Source organism: Vanacampus margaritifer, chromosome 1 (genome assembly GCF_051991255.1).
Source record: "Vanacampus margaritifer isolate UIUO_Vmar chromosome 1, RoL_Vmar_1.0, whole genome shotgun sequence".
NCBI classification, from domain to species: domain Eukaryota; kingdom Metazoa; phylum Chordata; class Actinopteri; order Syngnathiformes; family Syngnathidae; genus Vanacampus; species Vanacampus margaritifer.
Genome location: NC_135432.1, coordinates 51,977,659 through 51,999,331, shown reverse-complemented (window position 1 = coordinate 51,999,331; position 21,673 = coordinate 51,977,659). Strand labels below are relative to the sequence as shown.

At 37.6% G+C, this 21,673-nt stretch overlaps 1 protein-coding gene across 1 annotated transcript in view; it reads right to left on the bottom strand.

The window, feature by feature from the left end:
- Window positions 1-26: 26 nt before the first annotated feature.
- Window positions 27-21,673, bottom strand: part of kif6 (kinesin family member 6) — a 60,920-nt gene continuing 39,273 nt past the window's right edge. The window contains exons 14-24 of the mRNA XM_077583575.1: window positions 17,974-18,076; window positions 17,411-17,466; window positions 11,033-11,083; window positions 10,837-10,924; window positions 10,612-10,747; window positions 8,523-8,593; window positions 6,519-6,599; window positions 5,775-5,855; window positions 4,705-4,820; window positions 1,298-2,986; window positions 27-156 (exon numbers count right to left, since the gene is read on the bottom strand). Coding sequence (XP_077439701.1) covers window positions 2,970-2,986; window positions 4,705-4,820; window positions 5,775-5,855; window positions 6,519-6,599; window positions 8,523-8,593; window positions 10,612-10,747; window positions 10,837-10,924; window positions 11,033-11,083; window positions 17,411-17,466; window positions 17,974-18,076 — 800 coding nt within the window. The 3' untranslated portion in view covers window positions 27-156; window positions 1,298-2,969. The remainder of the gene's footprint in view (window positions 157-1,297; window positions 2,987-4,704; window positions 4,821-5,774; window positions 5,856-6,518; window positions 6,600-8,522; window positions 8,594-10,611; window positions 10,748-10,836; window positions 10,925-11,032; window positions 11,084-17,410; window positions 17,467-17,973; window positions 18,077-21,673) is intronic.

Sequence of the window (21,673 nt, the reverse complement as noted above, 5' to 3'; positions counted from 1 at the left end):
TTGTTGGAATTGAGATGTTTCTGGGGTTGGTGAGGGACTCTGGTTGGTGGCCCGGTGGGTGGTGGGTGGTGTCTGGTAGGTGCTGGATTTCACTTTCCTTTCTTTTCTTTGATCCTTCCTCGGGTCTCCTGACGGCCTCACGACTCTGGCTGGATTCTGAAGTGTTTGGTTTAGGTGAACGTTATGGGATTTTTAATAGGTTTTAGGTGAACTAATGAGTACACACTCACACGCACACACACACGCACATACACATACTCACCCACATACAAAATAAACATTAATTAAAAAAAAAAAATAAAAAAAAAAATATATATATATATATATATATATTTATATATATATATATATATATATATAAAAAAAAGAGAGCAATGATGATGGCGTGTCAAATCGGTAAAAATTACCGAATGAACAATACTGAGCTCTCCATTAAATTACTAAACACACACCTAGACAATGATTCAATAACCTTCTGCATGCACAGATAACACTCAATATATTCATTATTTTAGCTGGATTTTGTAGTATTTCAAAAAGGCTCAACAGAAAGAGAGGTGAAATATTTGTCCATCAATAGATATACGGACGTTGACGTCACACGTCCCAAAATGGGCAATTTTGGCAGCAAAGAAAACGAGTCTGTCACTTTGAGTAAACAGCAAACGCCACGCTTTAACAATGATTGACAGCTGTTGTAGACCAGCTGCGACAAGGAAAAAAGGCGATAAAAGGATCGAGCATTCTCCAGGCTACCAAAAGAGGAAGCAATGCGTAGCCAATGGATCACAGCAGCCATAAAAAGGGTGAACAAGAAGACAGAGGATTTGGGATCCTCCTCATTGCTTGTGTAGAGATCACGTCATATCAGTCAATTCATGAATCAGTTAGTCGTGTAGATGTAGCTCGATTGTAAAGTTATTAAATGAAGGCAGAAAACGTAATCAGGCACTTTGTACATGGTGGCTGAATCACCAGATGCTAACTCACCTGTACCACACGCAAAATGTGGGGGAAATAAAAAAAAGTTTAGTTAATTTGTGCTGCTACGGTTTAATAGATATTACACAGTTTAATTTAATAACTGACCAACACCATAAATACTTTTAATGGCATAAAGGACGGCGGCGGCGGTCGAATTAGCAGATGCTAAGTTGCTAACGTACCTAAATAACATTGCCAAGACTTGCGTGAAACTGCTAACTTCGATGGCATTTTGACCACACGTAAAGGGGAAATAAATCCGAATTGTACAAACTTGTAAAGCCTTTGTATGATTAGATTTGAAAGCACTCACCGGTGTAAGAGAGGGGGTAATTCCACGTAGCAGTGTCGCCAAGTTGAAGAAAAAAAAAGTCCTTGTCCATGTCCTTTTCATCAAAGTGAGTGTCAATGCTATTGGGCGTAAAGTTGGCGGATAAACACTAGTTTTATCCTCCTCGTCATTTTAGTCCATTAACGCCGCGTCGCTACTTTCCTGCCACGGGGGGCGTGTTCAGGGAAATAGTCACGTGACCTCCGGATCTCTATGGGAGGCAGGTCTGGACTGCTGGCAGGCCAGTTGTGTACTTGCAATACATGCAGAATGTGGCTTTGCATTGTCTTGCTGACATAAGCGGGGATGTCCGAGAAAAATAAATTTCTTGGATGGCAGCATACGTTGCTCCAGAACCTGAACCTGTATGCACTTTCAGCAATAATGGTGCCTTCACCCAGTGAGTGTATGTATCCTTTGATAAGTGTATTGTCTGGATGCAATGTATGAATTACTTTTGAGGGACCATTTGGCATTAAATTCTACCAGTCAGAAAATGCCATTCAAAACATACAAACATGAAGAAAACCGCCAGATAAAATAACATCTGACTTCCTTCAAGAAGACTCCAATCTTTCTCCAAGGCGAGTCTGATGCCCTGATGCAAATTGTGCAGCTGCTTCATCTGTCAAACAAATCAATGCAAAGCCATACAAACAGACTGTTCCCACGTGGTCGCTCTCTTTGGGGCTGGGGGTGCCGCAATGGCTCTGAAGAGGCTGGATGCCTTGATTTTGATGACCTGCAGATGTTGACAGAGGCAGTGAATCAGCCCGGAGCTTTGAGGCAACCGGATGGGACAAATCTGCATCGGTGGGATGGAATTTGCATTAATGTAGTAAAGTAAAAGGATAAATAGCACAAGTGGGTCTTGTTCACACCTGTCAGTCCACTCAGAGGTGCACAAGCAGGGCTCGGAGAAGCACTCTTAAGTGCTGCTAATATGAAGGAGGCTGTCCAATGGTTTACGGTTCATGAAATAGTCATATGCGGTGACATTTTTGGAAAGTGAATTGTAATCTAACTACTGGAAGCCTAAATAGAATTTATAAGATCTGCAACTCCATAGAGCTATCGATGGTTTAACAAGCACTGTTTATGATGGCAATTTATACGAGATTCTGTATCAGAATCACAATCTGATATCCAATATGATTTTGCAAAAATGAGAAAAAATTGGATTACTTTAACAATAATATCGATTGCCCCATTTTGTAGCGCTTCTCTCGGTGAACCAAAAAGTAATATTACCTCTTTACAGTCAGAGCATTATTACACTTTGCTTGTTTTTACAGCTATTTATATTTATCGCCGACTTGACAGTTTGCCGTATGTTATTCATGCCTGTGCACATATTAACACTCATGAAGTCACAACTGATGACATACTGAAGCCAGCTGACATCCTCTTGTCTCCCCTCTCATATCTTAAAACAACATTTGTTCAGATCAAATGGCCGACGGAGGCTTTGATTTATATCGTGCTGCTGCTCATTAAGCACACTGGCAGTGACTCTAGCAAGATGTGTGTTGGCACAGAAGCCTTTTCTTGAGTCTATGTTTAGGATCTCCTTTATCGGGTGTCAATAATGTCCAATAAGTGTTCCTGCATGAAGGTCAACTTGAAGTCTCATGAGTTTCCAGACCACATGATGTTATTTCTGAAGAGTGCCTGGAATACACAAGTCACAAGTCACATGTCACATCTTATTTTGGGATTTTAAAGAGAAAAATACATTATAATTTGCTCTTCGTTTCAGTATGATTAACCCTACAACATAAACTCAATTTGTGATTTAAACCCCTTTTATAGGTAAGAACCAATACAAAAGTGACAACAACAACAAAAAAACTCCAAGAAAGAAACTTGCTGACAAAGCACAATCCCCATCACCACAAACATGAAAATGAGCCATTTGTCACCAAAGAAATAGATAGTGGAAGGAAAAGCAGGAACGCCTGAAGGCAAATTCCTTCCTCAATTTGTTTTCCTGCCTGATGTTCTCACAAACTCGCTCCACTAGCCTGTCTGCGTATATGAGCTCAGTCTTTCTGGATATCTGGTGGCAAACCACAAGACATTCAGATCCACTTTAATACCTGCCAAAGCAAGCAGCTCCATAAAAGCTCAATTTGGAGGGTTGACCAGGAATTACTCAAAAGACAACAAGAAAATGTGCATTGCTTTAATGTATGATTTTTGGACACATTATCCTGCATTGCCAGAAAACTGATACATCGAATTGAAACTACTCAGCTCATTTGTGGTACATAATCAGGCTTCTATATCGTAGAGTACGTATTTGCCAGAACATTTAATTACTATCAGTTAAGACAACAGACACTGGAAAAGACTTGTTGCTGCAACCTCTAGAGGGCAGTGTTGATTGTTAAATTCAATGCCTCCAATGCTCAAGCGCTCTGGTGTTTCCCAACCTTTACTGAGCCAAAGCACATCATTTGAAATACATTTTATTTGAAAGTGCCTTTTGAAATACTTTAGGATAGTGCGCATCAATAAAACAACAGTTAAAAAAACAGAATTATGCAACGGCAATAAAACAAATTAAAAATACAATGCAGTAGTTTGAGTTTGTATTTGAAATTGTGAGAAATGTAAGACAGACTGAGCTGGTGAGGTCAGGTGGCAAAGAGTTACAAAGCTGAGACGGGCAGCTGGAACAGTTAGGTGGATGGCGGCGGGGGATCTGACGGTGCTGACTGGAGTGGTGATGTGGAGGAAGACAGACAGGTACAAGAGGAGCAAGTTGGCAATGGCTTTCAAGGTAGGTATAAAAGAGTGGCTCAAATTAAATTCTGAATTTGACCGGGAAGGAAGGAAGAAAGTAGGGTCTTTTTTTTTTTTTTTTTTTTTAGCTGACATGTGCAACAGAGTTCTAGACCAGTCAAAGGTTATTGAGGGACTTGTGAGGGAGGCTGAAGAGGACAGAGTTGCAGTTGGTGACAAGTCTGTACAAAGATAGAAGCAATCAGGAAGAGGTTGATAATGAAAAGCATGGAACCCAGGATAGAGCCCTGGGGCACACCTGAAGTGACTGGGTAGGGCTCTGATGTAAAGGACTTTAGCTGGGTGAACTTGTATTAGAAATCCTAAAATTTGGTTTTTCAAAATTCCAAGGCATATCGCCAAACAAAAACGTTACAAAAAGGATTATGAAATAACAATTGCCCCTTCTCAATTTACTGACAAATTAACATAGTGGATACACAGGTTAGATGGGTAAACAAAGATACATGGTCAATTACAATTTTTGGACCAATTAATTGTAATTGGATATTTTTTTAATTGCACACTTGATGATCTCTTGTGGCACATTGGTGTGGTTGGGAATCACTACTTTATACTGTGGAAGTGTGTTTGTATGTTACCTGCTCTGTTGAGGAGGTTTTGCCGGGCTCTGATGAAGGCCAGGATGTCTGCATCGGCTTGCTGGTCTCCAGTCAGGGGGATAGAAGATGGTGAAAGAGAAGACTTGGAAAGGGCTCTGTAACACCAACACAATATGCTAATTGACAATATGCACATTGTTTTACATTACCATTTTGGGGGGGGGGGGGGGAGTACCTGTTGGAAAAAAATCCAGGCAAGCAAAGACAGACCATGAAAACTTAACCGGGAGAAAGGATTGCCCAGAGTCAAACCTCAAATTTCTCATCTGTGAGGCAGACACACTAACTATACGCCACACTGTGCTGCCATGAATAATTTTTATTCAATAAAAACTTTGTGGCATACATTAAGTAATCCGCAACTTTCAAAATGTGAGTGAGTATTTTTAGAGGCAAATATTTTAAAGCCCTTTGCTCCATTTAGCTCTTGTTCCATCATCCATCCATCCATTTTCTTTACCGCGTGTCCTCATTATGGTTGCGGGTTGTTCTGTCTCCAGAAGTTTGAAATGTTATATAGTATAATAGAATTTCTATAGAAAACAAATCTAAACCAAATGTAATATTGCTTTAAAAGCTGTAAGACTAGCTACCTCAAACATATGTAACATGCATTATTTCCACAATGTGTGTTACAAAGCTTGTACAAATTAAGCATGTATAATTCAAGTATGCTTGAAGGTCTCTTGTCAAGCCGCTTATCCCTGCTATGATACACCATCAAAATGAAATCAAAGATGATTTTGATCTTCCCTTTATGGAATCTATTGAGTGGATTGATTGCTGCTGTGTAAATGTGAATGCTTGTCTGTCTCCATGTGCACTGTGCTTTACTGGCGACCAATCTAAAGTGTAGACTGGTGTGTATAGCCAACATTCAGGTGGGATCGACTCCAACTCCCTGACACTGGAAAGTAAACCAGTGATGGCCATAAAGCAGATGCATGTTTTTATCTCTTCATATCCATCAATAACATAATATTTAAAAATATTTTTTAGAAATATTTAGCAACAATTTAAGAAAGATTCTGGTTGCCGGGCTCTTCTACCTCCACTCTGATGAAGAAGTGAACTCTGCCTCTTGTTTCCTTTGCACCGTATTGGGCCACGCTGGTTTGGGAATGAGGGCTCTAAATTGGAAAGAAATTTGACATTTGCATTAAAAAGACACATTTTCTATGAACACTAATGTACGGAAGAGGATTAGGGCCAGTGAGGAAAGAAAAAAAAGGTTTGGCAGGATTCTGACTTTATTCTCAGAATTCTGACTTTATTCTCAGAATTCTTACTTTAAAGTGAGAATGATAGTAGCACTAAAAAAGTCAGAATTCTGACTTTATTCTCAGAATTCTCACTTTAATCACATAATTCTCACTTTAAAGTGAGAATTCTGACTTTATTCTCAGAATTCTTACTTTAAAGTGAGAATAATAGTAGCACTAAAAAAGTCAGAATTCTGACTTTATTCTCAGAATTCTCACTTTAATCATAGAATTCTGACTTTAAAGTCAGAATTCTGATTTTATTCTCAGAATTTTCACTTAAAAGTCAGAATTCTGAGAAAAAAGTCAGAATTCTCACTTTGAAGTCTGAATTCTCACTTTAAAGTCAGAATTCGGACTTTAAAGTGAGAATTCTGAGATTAAAGTGAGAATTCTGACTTTAAAGTGAGAATTCTGAGTATAACGTCAGAATCATGCCAAACTTTTTTTTTTCTTTCTTCACTGGCCCTAATCCTCTTCCGTATTAATGCAGTCAAGATACTGGATAAGAGTTCAGAGATACTGGCTGACCTCAAGTCCTGATTTGAGCAGTCTCCGTCTGCTGACCGAGGTTTATCAGTGCTCCTCGGACCAGATATTGCCGCCATGTATCTATTTGACCACAAGAGGGAGTAATAATGAAAATATGGTCAATTTGTTTGACACATTTCCAACATCTAGTAAATGCTGAATGAATAATGAACTAAAGTGCAGTTAGATGTGTTATGAAATTTGGTGTGCTTGCATGGGTTTTCTACAAGTACTCTGGCATCCTCACAGATTCCAAACTCCCTAAGGTGTGAGTGTGAATGATTGTCTATATGTGCCCTGAGCCACCGGCATCTGGGATAGAAAACAGATGATTGGATGTCTTAACACAAGAATGAAATACTGATTGCTTACTGAAACATTTTGAAAGGAGAGCCAAAAAACAGGAGACCTAGAAACATGGTTGCCATTATGGACTAGCAGAAAACTAATTAATACTACAAAGCATTGTTGTCAGGCCTTTTCTTCTTTTGAAACAAAAGCCATTAATACGCCATGTTGAGAATAGACAGAGCCTTGAAAGGACGGTTTGCGTGATAGAAAACATACACACATGGACATTTGTTGCTACCCCCCGTTAATAATGAAAGAAAACCTCACATGGGTCACAAAAATAACTTGAAAATGACATCAACTATATAATAAAAACATAAGTAACAAAAAATACAATGAAAATAAGACATTGCTTTTGAATTTTGGTTCAACATAATTATTTAAACAAACGTATAAAACAGGCCTAGACAAAAATGATGGTACTCTTGACCTATTATTTTATTGCACAACCTTTAGTCAGTGCAATCAAAAGGATTTTTTTTGTTTCATTGAGACTTCAGCACACCTCAGCAGGTATTCTGGGCCACTCTAGTTGTCTCAGGTTTGATGAGTTCTTTCACCATTGCTTCTTTCAACTCCTTCCACAGATGTTCAACAGGATTTAAATCACGTTCTATTTTAAATATTACCATGCTCCCAAAGATGTATTTATATGTTTGTTTGTTTGTTTTTAAATGTTTTTTATGCTAGAGCATACAGAGGGCTTTGATGCAGCCTCTGAACTGAAGAGAATGCTTGAATCAATGGTAATTATTACAAAAACGACCAGAAGGTGGCCGCAGAGTATAAGATATCAACCAGAGCCATGTTGCAAAAAGCTCTTTCGCCCACTGTTTTAAACAGATTTATGAATAATGATGAAACTTACAAGTAGCTATATGCTAATGCTAATTGTTGCAAAACAGAAACGGATAGAAATAAACTTTTTTTTCCTGATGAAAGAAGAGACTAATCTTTCTTTTGGTAGGTTCCATGTTTTTATAGCAATCGAACACAATATTCTGTGGGCTTTGCAAAAAAATAAATCAGTCAAAATCTAGTAAAACAGCCAGGAGCAAAGGGGGTTGCTTCAGTGAAAATGGCTGGGAGTAAGTGAGTTAAATGGGCCATCTGATTGTGATGCTAATAGAGGCCATACCTTGGTTGAACATGTTCCTATGGTCAAATGATTTTCAATCTCTTCTAGTCGTACCATCATTTTTGTCCAGGAATGTTTCACAAGTTTGTTTTAATAAACAAATCTGGTGAACCACAATTCAAAATAAATTTCTGATTTTTATTTGTCAAGTTTCTAGACATTTTTACTACTTTTTCAGATTCATTTATTTCTGTGACCACATGAGTTTTTCTTTCATGAACAACAATTTTGTCCACGCGTGTATAGTAAAATTGGGTCTTCATTGTAGGCATGGTGTCAAATGTGTAAAAGGCAATTTAAAAGAAATGTTAATACAATAAAGCCATAAATCTGGATAAAAATACCATATGACAAGAAAACGTTTGCCTGCTTGATAATCTGTAAAAAAGCTTATAGCATTCTTCTCTGCGTCAATTATGGCCCTCATAAAAGCTGACCTGGGATGATTTAGTTTGGGAAAGGCTGCTATCGAAGATCGTGAACATTGACTTGAAGAATGAATGACAGAAACTCACTCAAAGCCTGGAGTGCCGGGTGAGGACGGCGGCAAGGTTGCACACGAGGATCTTGCTTTGTCTTCCGACTCCTATGCATGATGCATGCCACATGCCACAGAGAGAAATTAATGAGCGATAATAACACTGGCTTCAGTGATTGTTTCATTGTTTAAATCAATGGCACATGTACTTCCAAAAAACAAGGTGCCCATTTACAGGACAACGTACCATCTGTATGAGTTCAATTGTATGCATTTGTTTTTGATGATAAAGTCTCAAATATGCCAGCATGTCTGCTCGTCAGATGGCCGTAAACTACCTCTTCTGCGGACATGAGTGAGACTTCTGTGTGATAATGTGACATTTGAATCCTTACTTTTCACTCTGCTATATATGAAGCACGCTATTAAACACAGTTTTATAACTAAATACTTAAATAGACAGGATGTAAAACTTCCCCAGAAAACAAATACAAAAACAAATGTTTATTTAACATAAATCCTTTACCAGGGGTCAGCAACCTTTACTGTAAAAGAGCTATTTTAGGCCAAATAAACAACAACAACAAAATTTGTCTTGAGCCGCAAAACATTTGAATTTAGTGATGAAGGAAACAGTGTGTTAAGAGTTGGACCCAAGAGCTAATTAGAGCTGCATCATAACAGAAAAATATGCAGCATCCAATATGAGATTCATTTTCTACTAACTTTTCTCTTCAGTTTTTAGATTATTTATTTTTGTAGATTTTTCATACTTTGTTTTTCATATTTTTTTTTGACTTTTCTGCTTTTCTGTCAAATTTCTGACACTTTTGGCAATTTTATGGGTAAATGGTAATTTTATGGCTATTTTTTTCTGCCTTTTTTGCTCTCAATTATCTTTTTTTCACCAATTTTGTACACATTCTATAGCATAGGTGTCAAACTCCGGTCCTGGAGGGCCGTAGTCCTGCAGGTCTTGGATGTTTATATGATCAGCTCAGCAGCAAGCTCTGCATAAGCCTCATAACAATTCTGCTGTTTGGAATCAGCTTATGTTGGAAAAGGGAAACCTCCAAACAAAACCTGCAGGATTGCAGCCCTCCAGGACCGGAGTTTGACACCTATGTTCTATGGTAATTTTCGGGTTTTCTTTTGATTTGGGGCATTATATAGTTACTTTGTAAACATTTTCTTTTCTGCTTCAATTTCAAAAAAGTTTTTTTTTTCTTTGGCAATTTGTGTATATGTTATGGTAATTTATGGGATTTCTTTTGTTTTTGGACATTTTATAGTAACTTTTTGAATGTTTTGTTTTCTGCCTTTTTGTTTTGTTTTGTTTTTTAAAATTAATTTTCTGACTTTTTAAAACTTATTATTATTATTATTTTTTTTTTTTTACAATTCCAAATATATTTTATGGTAATTTTCTGTCTTTCTTATCTTGTTTTTGGACATTTTGTGGTTACTTTTTGAACAATTTTGTTCCTGTTTTTTTTTTCCTCTGACATTTTTGGCACTTTCATGGAAATTTTGTTGTAAATTTTAGCTTTTCCTTTTTTGACATTTTTAGGCCAGTTTTAAAACTTTTTCGTCTAACTTTCATGTCTCTTATTCTGACAACTTAAAATTTTGGACTTTGAAATCTTCTCTCTCTCTGAATTCTTCTTTTTTTTTTCTTCATCTAAATCAATTCATTTAAAGAATATTTTATCTAAAAAAATAAAATAAAGATCCACAGAGAGCCACAGGATAATTACCAAAGGGCCACATGTGTCTCCGGAGCTGCAGGTTGCAGACCCCTGTCCTATAATGAATGCATAATATTTCCTCCAACAAATGACAAATGGCCAAGGACCTTTCCTGTATGATGTTGAACAGCGGCTGTAAGGGTCACACTGGCGCCATAAAGGCTTCCAAAGTCAGGGACATATGCATATCAACTTACATGCACTTAAGTGTCCTTAGAGGCCACGATTGATGTGCAAAAAAACTTCCATCAACAAAAGGACACATTTAAGGCCCTCTCGAGTAGTTGAGATTTGACACTGATTTAACCATTATGTGTCCCCTGCTGTAGTTTCTGTGGTCTTTCCACATGGGCTGAGAAGAGAGATGAGCTCAATCACCTGCACATTGGAAGCCTCCTCGTTCCACCACTTTTGGAAGTCCTTGTGGAGTTTGACCTTGGCCCTCTCCAACAATAGTTGCAGGTGTTCAATCTCAGTTCTCAACGCTTTCAAGTGGCAAGCGGTGCTCTTGTAACTAATTGAAGGTATGAGCAGCACAACACATACAGGTATTAGAATTAGTTAGGAGTAATTGCTCATTAACATAAGTTGAATGACGCTCACATCTTTTTTTCTTGCTCGATGTGTGCACGCAGGTTTTCCTCCACTGGATCCACCTCCTCCCCAGCGTCTCTGTGATTTCCAATCACACCTACAGCATGTTCATCACAGTACAGTAAAAGCGTTCAGAATGGTAAGGAGGGGGAGTCAACGGAATTTTAATATTTGGATTCTTTTGGGGGATGCACAACAAACATACCATAAGCAGCCATCTGTCTTCGGCGCATTTCCAACTGCTTCTTAAACTCATCTGACAACAAGAAAATATGAAAAAATGGAATGAAAATGAAATATTTTCCAACAATATTTCTGAGATAATGACAGTCTCGCACGTTTTTGACATTCCTAACGCACATAATGTACATTAAAGCAAATCTCTCATATTTAATCGCAAAAAGGCAAAATGGAGGAGACTTGGTTATGTTCTGGAGTTGCTCTGCTGGGTGTGCTGAATCTGTGCAGGCTAAAAATGAAACGGCAAGGCTATCAAGGCACTCGGAAGTGAAATGTGTATGTAAGAAAGGTTGGTCTCAGACAAAAGTCATAAGTCATCCACAACGATTACAATCCATAACACAGAGCTAAAAATACCCAAGGAAGACTTAGAACAAAACATTGGACAATTCTGAAGTTCCCTTCAATGAGCCCTGATCTCAATCCTATGGAACATCTGTGGAAATGTTACTTTTCACCCGGGATAGTTTCATTTAATTCGTTTTTTATTTACCTGCCAGTTTCTCCACATGCGAGACAGCATAGTAATTGCAGTTATCTACAATACACGTATAAACCTATTCTTGAATGGAAATATCTTTCTTTGAGACGCACTGTTTTGTTTCACTGCACCATGTGGTCGGTACATGTTATATTTGTCAGTTAGTCAGGTCCATAAATAAAGGGACATCAACACAATTCTCATCTTTTTGGCTCTAAATGCCACCACAATGGATTTGAAATGTAACAGACACTTTCAGCTTTAATTTGAGGGTGTTAACATCCAAGTCATGTGAACGGCGCAGGAATTACAACAGATTGTATATTTCTCACACTTTTTAAGGGACAAAAAAAAAAAAACGGGACAAATTAACAATCATAAATCAAACTTTGACTTTTTAATGCTCGCTTGCAAATCGCTTTGCAGTCAATTACTAAGTGAAGTCTGAAATGCATAGACATCACCAGTTTCTGGATTTTATCCCTGGTGACGCTCCAACAGGCCTCTACTGCAATTGCCTTCAGTTCTTGCTTGCTCTTGGGGCATTTTCCCTTCGGTTTTGCCTTCAGCAAGTAAAGTGCATGCTCAATCGGATTCCCGTCAGGTGACTGACTTTGACATTGCATAAGATTATATTTTGTGTTTTAACAAACCCTTTGGTTGCTTTTTTTTTTCTGGAGAGCTCAGTATTGTTCATTCGGTAATTTTACCGATCTGACATGTCATCATCATTGCTTTTTTTTTTGTATGTGCGTGAGTGTGCGTGTGTGCGTGTGTGCGAGTGTGTGTGTATTCATTAGTTCACCTAAAACCTATTAAAAAATCCCATAACGTTCACTTAAACCGAACACTTCCTGCCAGAGTCGTGAGGCCGTCAGGAGACCCGAGGAAGGACCAAAGAAAAGAAGAACTTTGGTTGCTTTTGAAGTATGCATCAGCCCACGCCATGACACTACCGCCACCATGCTTCACTGACAAGGTGGTAGTCAGGTCCATAAATATTGGGACATACATACAATTCTCAAGTTTTGGCTCTAAACATCACCACAATGGATTTGAAATGAAACAAAAGAGTTTACATCCAAATCAGGTGAATTTTGCCACAGCCATGTGGGCAGTAGAGTCTCAGGCCAGTAGCAAGGTCTGGAAGATCTTAGTTTAAGTTCCATATGAGGTGCTGTTTAACTTTATCCAGTTAAAAGTAGTGTTCAAAATGTCAAATCATTAGTTTTGTCAAACTAATAATTGATGTTTGGATGTCACATCAGTTCGATCTGCCATTAAGGCAGACATGTGTTACTGTGTAGTGGAGTGTCAAAACAACAAGAGAACAGACATCTAAATCCTTAGGATTGTCCTAGAACAAAAAAAAATCTCATTGGAAAAATATGTGTATGGACATGCTTACAAAAGTGCTACACCACATACGACCACAGAAACATTAGCCTTCCAATTTATGTATGGAAGCAATGAGAACTGAGGTCACGACTGAGCCAAGACTCAGGAAGAATTGTGTTCTGTCAGCAAAGTGACACATGAAAACATTCATTGATGATAAGATCAATGCCAAAATTCCTAAACCACACCAGTATGAACGTGCCAAGAAATGAAACGACCCGATTTAAAGTGACACAGGAAAAATAATTGAACTGCACCAGCCGGGGTGGCAGATCTGCATGTAATTGTAATGATTTCACATTACAGAGAGAATATGAGTGAGAAGGCAGGCATCATCCAAAAGGCTATTTAAATAATTGCCTCACTTGTGGGACTAACACCAGGTTAACATATGGGTAAGTCATCTTTTCGTCATTCTCTTTGCCAATAATTAAAAGCTTGAATTCCCCAAATGAGAAGATTGAGTTTCATATATGAGCGACAATCTCCCAGCCACGACTGTCGAGTAAATGTTAACCAACTGAACTCAATCACAGTTAGGAACACTTGGGTATAAACAATATTAACCATAAAGGAAGCAATTTCAGTTTCAGATGAAATGAAACGGACAGTATATCAGATAGCAAGACAAGTAAATTACTGAGGCAATTATGTGTAGGAGTGAGAGCTTTTCAAGGTATTGGATGGCAGGATCTCCTGCGGTGAGTTTCCATTACAATCCCACAGGTCTCGTCCATGTAGACGGTGCACTTCTATGACTCTGTTAAGCGATCCTGCAGCCAGTTGAAGGCTTGCAGTGCAACCTCTGAAACCTAGATTGTGGGATGTATTGTCTTTGTTGGGCTACCTTTAAACTGAATGCTACAGGTGCCATTGGCATTAGGCACAATTGGGTTACTGATACTTCAAATTCATCTTTGTTGCAGGCCGCATCGTAGTCATGGTTTCTCGGCGAGCCATCAAGATTTTCAACATCCAGTCTTGAGAATCCATCTGGACTGGGACTAACATTCAGATTCTCCTGGAATCATTCAGATTTTAATATTTCGGTTCCTCGTTTCGATGTCTCATCCGCTGACCTGAAGCTATAATATATCTATTTTCATACATACTGTGTAGAAAAAAACAGCTGGGTGATAAAGAGTAAATGAATTAGGATGAAATGCAAGGATAACTATGATGACATATTCAAAACACCTCAAAAAATGGCTATTTTTACACACTCTAACATAAAAGAAATCAACAAAAGATTAATTTCACCGGTGTCAATTAGGGATGTAACGATAGCCAAACATCGCGGCACGATAAATATCACGATATGTGCCCCACAATACGATAATTATCCCGATATTGTGGGGGGGTTGGCCATTAGCAGTGTTAAAAAAAATCTATTCGGCAATATATTGCGATATTACCGCGCACAATTCTCGTATCTATTCAATATGCAGCCGAATCGATTTTTAAAGATACATTTTGGATGGAAATATTCAACAAAATGTCTTAATTAGAGTTAGGGTTCACACTTAAAGCATGGAAGAATGTTATCTTAATAGAACATTAAGCCTTCCTTAAAATGTGATTGGTTTGTTTGTTAAATACGGTGGACCACAGTTTATAAGCCTGAAGTACATTTTCATACAAATCTTACAGTGTACATGTACAAGTTTATTGATTAGTATTTTCTTAATTTGAGTTTAAAAAAAAATCACAATCATTTATTTATAGATTCGTATTGGGATTCATCGGTATCGAATCGAATCGTGACCTATGAATCGTGATACAGATCGAATCGCAAGCTACTAGGCAATTCACACCCCTATTGGCCATATAAAAAAAGCTCACGATAATGTACAAACACTCATGATATTGTATAAATAACAAACTAATAAAAAAGCTCATATTGGGAAAATTAAGCACAATATTGTGTTTTTATACATAATAACAGCAGTGATGGAGAAATTTTCATTGTCATGTGATTCTATTGGCTCAGCGGTGCAAAGTATCATGGTCTATGGAGTTCACAATGTTTTGTTTGACTGAAGTGGGCCATAAGTAATGTTTTTGTACTTTGGACAGAGATGTTGAAAAATATAGAAAGTATGACTGATTTATTGGAGTGAAAACCAACGCATTGGCCAAAACATTCCTAATTAAAATTAAACTGCACTTCTACTACTACTACTACTACTAATGATTCTAGAAATGCATAAATGAAATACAACCTCGCCTTTTTAACAGATGTGCTGCTTTAAATATCGTGACATGACGACGACAAAATTGTGGCAATTTTAACATCGCGATATCACAATATTGCCATTATTGTTATATTCCTAGTGTCAATTACTAGAAATGTGCAATGCTTCATCACACAATAGTCCATCCATTTCACCTCCCCAGGTCATCTCTGAGGGCGGTATATCCATAAAGCCCCCTCTCATTTTCTCAGAAGTCATGTTGTGGATGTACAGCAACAGTTTCGAGATATGAGCCACATGAATGATTTGTCGGTTGGTGGTTAAAATTATAATGCTGCATGATTACCATGACGGGATCATGATGATAAATGCTATCCAGTTTCCGTGAGTGTTGACTGAAGTGCATATAAAAAAAAATCAATAGCCTGTTAAGTCAACATAGATTGTAATTTGAAATCCTCAACACGGGTGTTAAGTGATCAAATGTCATAAGACACATCAAGTACATTCTTCATACAACAGTTGTTTGTTAAAAATGAATTAGTTTGAATTTATACATAAGTGAGGGTTGGACACACATTCTGTGATAATAGCTCAAGGAGCAGTAGTCATGTTTAATCTTGTGAGAATTCAAAACCAAACCAAAAGCTCTATATGGGCGTGTATTGCATAAATACTCCACGTCTGCTGCACAAATCAAGAATTCCTCTCCACATCCTGCTGCCATGCATACAGTTCAACACGTGAACCTAAGATCCTTCTAAATAAATATATGTCTGTGCACTTTTTGGACGTAAGTGCTCAGAACATATGCTCCTTCGGCAAGATTCGATTCCATGACCATACAAAGTAGCCAAGAATAATCCTGTAAACCAAAGAAATGTTTGGACAAATGTCTGCAGAGGCTGCTGTTCCTCGCTTTGATTTGGAGCCCAAAGCTGAAAACATCCAACGGATAAAGCAGTAAAAAGCTTCTATCTATATTGCACCATTTCTACGCTCTACATCAACCAGGAGACAAATATTGCATTTAGTTTCCAAGCAGAGCTTCCAAGATGGCAGGCAAGCACACGGAGCTTAATATTACAGCACCACTTTCCAGACAGAAGAGGCAACCACCGTCCACTAAAAACACTCCTCATCCTGAAGGAATGCGGCTCCATGTGTCGAATAATGCAGTAATATTTAACAATACCAAGACATTTGCTGGGTGTTTTTCCAAATGCAAAAAAGCTTTTACATCTTAAAGGGGAAGTCGACCCAAAAATAATGGATTCAACAGCAAAATCCACCCCTTTCGATCCATCTCAGTAGGCGGCCATTTTGCCACTTGACTGAAAATGACATCACAGATGCTTAGGGCTCATGTAATGACCAATCACAGCTAAGCTTGTGAATGTCACATGATCAACCTCAAAAACAGGTGAGCCGTGATTGGTCGTTACCTGAGCCCTGAGCAGCTGTGATGTCATCCTCAGTCGACAGCAAGTGGCAAAATGGTCGCCCCCTGAAATTCATATTCCACAAACACAATATGATTTGATTTTATGACTACTTGGGTTATCTCGGTCTGTTTTTATGTTTGTTTTTTAACATATTTTGATGATCTTGAACATTAAAGTGGAAAGTATGCAAAAATGTAAGAATTTGAGAAAAAGGCAAATATGTTGTCACAGCATCAAAAATGGGGTAGGAAAATGTGAGCCACATGGAGCCTTACACTAGTCGCATGCCCACAGTATGTCTTCCATTTTTGTGGAGTGTTTTTGGGAGACACACCAACAAACAATAATGGAGGACATCAGGACAATGAGTCTCTGTGTATTGAGGACAGCAATAATATGGAGACTTGCAGAGCACAATACTTCAGTGTCCAGAGCTTCAACACAGCAATAGGGCAAGATGATGATCGCATGTGTTTTTGTTTTTGAATTTTTTTTGACTCTTTTTCAAAAGTTACAAGTTCATGTTGTGAACTTACAACACAGTTGAACCACTAACTGTGGTATTTGTATGCCATACTGTCGTGTCAGCTTAGCAGATGGACAACCGAGCATGTACCATAAAGTGGAAAAAGTGTGTGTGCGTGTGTGTGTTGTATGCGTGCGTACATAGTTAAATTTAAGATACTCATGCCAATGAAACTGAACCTTAACTGTGTTATGAAGCTCATTGGAATATACAGGTCTGAATATTAGCATGAAGCTATCTCATCAGGCAAATTTGACCCAAACATAGCATTATTATTTCATTTATGGAAGCAACTTACTGATTTTTTGTTTGGCGACATGAAGTTGGTCTCCCATTTTTCTGGCTTCTGCTGACCTGTTTTAAACAGTAAAGGTGTGAAATGTTTTCTAATTAGATCAGATCAGATTGTACATCACATAAACATTTCAGTGCAAAACATTAGAATCTGTGATTCTGTGCTTCTAACGCCGTAACTCAGCTTGGTTCTTGGCCATTTGCTAATTAATATGGCGGCTCTTTGACTTGCCTAAATGCCAAGTCATGGGCAGCATTATGTAAATTAGTCAATTTGTGACATCAAAATTCAGAATGGCTGGTTATTTGATACTTGATGGGCTGGCATATTTGTATACAAGCAATTAAAAAGTACATTTTCCCATACGTCCCCTTTAAAAACATTAGTAAAAACAATAAACTAACCCTGTTCTATTCAATAGTTCAAGCTCAGACATAATCTCAACATGTTTAAAGACTGTAGAACACTGAGGAGACGCTTCTTTCTTTCTTCTTTAAATGTGTTGGAATTTGAGACTTCACAGTTGCTTATGAATTTTTTGAATTCATATTGAGTCTTGGAACTACCTCTGTTTGAGCAGACTCTTGTTGTCTTCAATGATGTGATGGTCATCATGGTCTGTGATAAAGGTCTCAAAGGCCTCTTGCTTTCCCATTGAAAGCCGAGCTCCTATTAAAAAAAAAAAGTGAATGACTGCAATACAACCACAACCAATGTCCATCCAAACACTACTGTTATCTTTCCATATTTCTGATATAAATTAGTCAACTGATACGAAGCTTCAGCGAGATCTGAGCTGATCTAAATCCACAGGTATACCCAACTCCTGTCTGGACGCCAGATGTGAGTTAATACCCCACCGGCATTGTCGACCTCCCACATATAACTCATTACTTCAATAAAAGACATGGTGTCTTCCTGTAAACATAGACACAAATACTGTATAGAGTAACCATCCGTTTAGGACACATCAGCAATATATGAAAGAAACTCGCCTCACCACAATATTAGCAAATTTGCCCCCCAGCGGCAGTTGCTTTTTCATGGGCTCATAATATGGTTTAACAACCACTTTTAGTAAAGTTGTAAACATCCGCTTACACAGGTTTATGCTTGGAACGGAAAAGCCATTGTTTTACTTGTAAATATGAAATCTGATTGGCAAGATACTTCATGTACTGAATACAAACGGTAAAGGCAACACTTTACACTGCTTCTGTAGGTTAGGCCAATGATTACATTTTCAAGCCTAAAAAGTAATTAAATCATAATAATTATAGTTAATTCATTACTATTAGTAAAAAGCACAAAGCAACATATTCCCTTGATTCATCATATAATATTATCTACGATACAGACTGTAATGGAAAAAAAAAAGAAGTAAAAACGCAAATAATGCAATAACATGGCATTACTTGCCAAGTTCCCAGTGGCATAAAAAGTTTCACACATGAACTTTAATGAGTTCCATGCACCTTTGTGAATGGTGTAGAATTTTGCAACAAAGCAGACACAGAGGACAGTTACTCATGTGGGATAAGGACAGTGGGGAATTCAGTCGTTATTTTCGGAAAGTCCTGATTGAAACCAGCAGGGATCTCACAAGCATGTGTTGCTCGAGCCAACCTCAACAGTTTGAGTCTTTGGGGTTCTTAAGGGAAATGCACTTCATTCGACTTTTTAAGGGCAACATTCTGAGAATATTTTCAACATGACGTCTTTTATGTTGTACTAACATCATTTGCGGGATAATGAGATCACATACATAAATTGACTAATCTTCGTGCCCCCAAGTAGTGACAGGCTGCTGCAGAGGAATGTGTGGGGCTTCTTTTTCCCATTAAAAATTACAAAATAAAAAACTTTAATGTGAAGTAGTGTTAATTTTATCCGCCATTTTTAAATTCAGTCTCAGTTTTAGTCCAGTTTCAATCACGCTTGTTAGTTTTTATCATTGTTACTCAACCTTATAATCTATCATTTTAGTCTTTATTTTAGTACAAAGAAACATAATTTTATTCATCTATTTTTAGTCAACACAAACTGTCAACGTTTTAGTCTAGTTTTAGTCAGGACAATCATTTTACCCCTGTATATTTTTTTGTCAGCAGATTATGTTGAACATTTCGGATCTAAAACTATTTCACATACAACAAACAAAACAAAACAAAAAACTTCACACACAATTACAGTATATCAACAAGTGGCTATGGCTCCATGCTATGAGCTAGTAAGTTAGCGTTAGTTAGCAGTCGATTAACATTATCGTTGGAACGTTATAACCGTTGGATTAATGTTATGTTATAACTTTACCGTGAATCCAACTCCTGTCTGTCCCATGTGTTTGTTTCTGCATGTTTCGCTCGCTAGCTTCAGATTTGAAAGGGTGTGTGTCACTGTGTCACATGACAGTGTCACAAACGTGACAGATTAGCAAAGACAAGAGTTTACAAAATCATATAATGTTCGTCTCGTTTTTGTTTATGAACTTAAAAAGTCCATAGATTTTAGTCCAGTTTTTATTAAGTGAAGTACATTCTCGTCTCGTCTTCATTAGTCAACAAAAATTCATACTGATTTAGTCCCAGTTATTGTTTATTAATAAGGGTTTTAGTCTAGTCTAGTCTGGTTTTAGTCCGGTGAAAAATGTATGTTGACAAAATTATTATTTTTTGTTTTCATTGACGAAATTAACACTAATGTGAAGTATAATAATGCATTTCCCTCAATGCATTACACAACTTTGCTGTTTACAAATGCAAGGAAAAGTCGAAAACATTTTGTGCATGCTTCTATTGTAGTCTTCTGACAGGTAGACTGCGACGAAAGCCTCATCCAAGTTCATAGATGGTGTGTTGCGTGTAGAAGGTCTGCTAGACCCATCAGCATCTCATTACATGCTAGCAGAGTTTATAGTAAGATGTAAGTCTTGACGTCTCGAGTCTCCTGTCAGCCCTAATAAGCCTAATACAAGTCATCACCGGCCTGAATTACTACAGGAACACCTTGTACATTCATTAGCTCTAAAAACAATCTGAAGTACATTGAAAGAAAACATCCATCTGTACTTGCCAGAGACAAAAATAAATCAAGCTGAAAGGAAACTCGTGTGAAGGAGCAAAGTCTGCAGCGTGCACGGGACACAATGGAACTGTAGTTCTGACAGCATCAACTTTTTCTACTAAGTGCAGACTACTTCCAGTGTGGTCATCAAAAAAGAAAATGAACTCCCGATGGGCCATGTTTTATGTGTTGGCAAAGTTAGGAAGCTGACATAGAATGATGTGCTATGGAAAGAGCGGAGCAAATTATAGCAGGAATGGTTTCCATGGAAAGGTCATCATTTACAGTTTTTCAACGGGGACATCTGTTATGCTCGCAGTTACAATGGAGGCTCTTGGATGCAGAACCAGAAGAAACTTCATTCAAATGTAACCATTCAATGACCTATCCAGCACGCAAATAGAGACATGGGGTAATATCACTATAAAAGTGCCTTTGGTGTCCTCATCAGAATCACGAGAATCACATCATGAAAACGCACATACCAGTACAGTGTTCCCTCGCAGTTCACCTTTCGCAGGTTTGCCGTTTCTCAGATTTTTTTCAGTGCAATTTTGCACTTTTTTTTGTTTTTGTACAGTAGTGTACCTATTTTGAAAATCTATGAAGGGTTGAACATTGAGATTGTCTAAATGAGCAAGAAATGTGAGAAAATGTTAATGCGTCTGAGAAAAGTCTATAATGTGTGTGCAGGTGAGGGGTTTTAATATAAAAAAAAAAAAGAAGCCGACTACTTTGTGGATTTCACCTATTGCAAGTATTTTGGGGAACACCATCGATAAATGAGGGAATACTGTACAAAAAGGCTCTTAAAATGTGTTTCCTTCATTTTATAATTTTTTTATTTTATTGGCTGGACGTGAATTTGGCATGTCCCACACACGTTTTGGACTTGTCAATATAGCTAGTTTTTATTTTGTTTTTATTTAGTTTTTTTTTTAATTTAGTTGCTTTTGTTTTTTTTTCTAAAATATTACAAAAATAAATCAATAAAATTAGTTTTAGTATTTTTTCAAGTGCAAGTAAAAAAAAATGGTGTTTGTTTTTTTCCACTAAAATGTTTAGTTTAGTTTTTAGTAGTTTTTGTATTATTTAAATACAAGGATTTTTTTCAAGTGCAAAGTAGAAAAAAAAGCATTGTAAATTATTCAGTTGCTAGGGATGTACAGTACAGTAAAACCAAAATAAATACATCTAAAATTA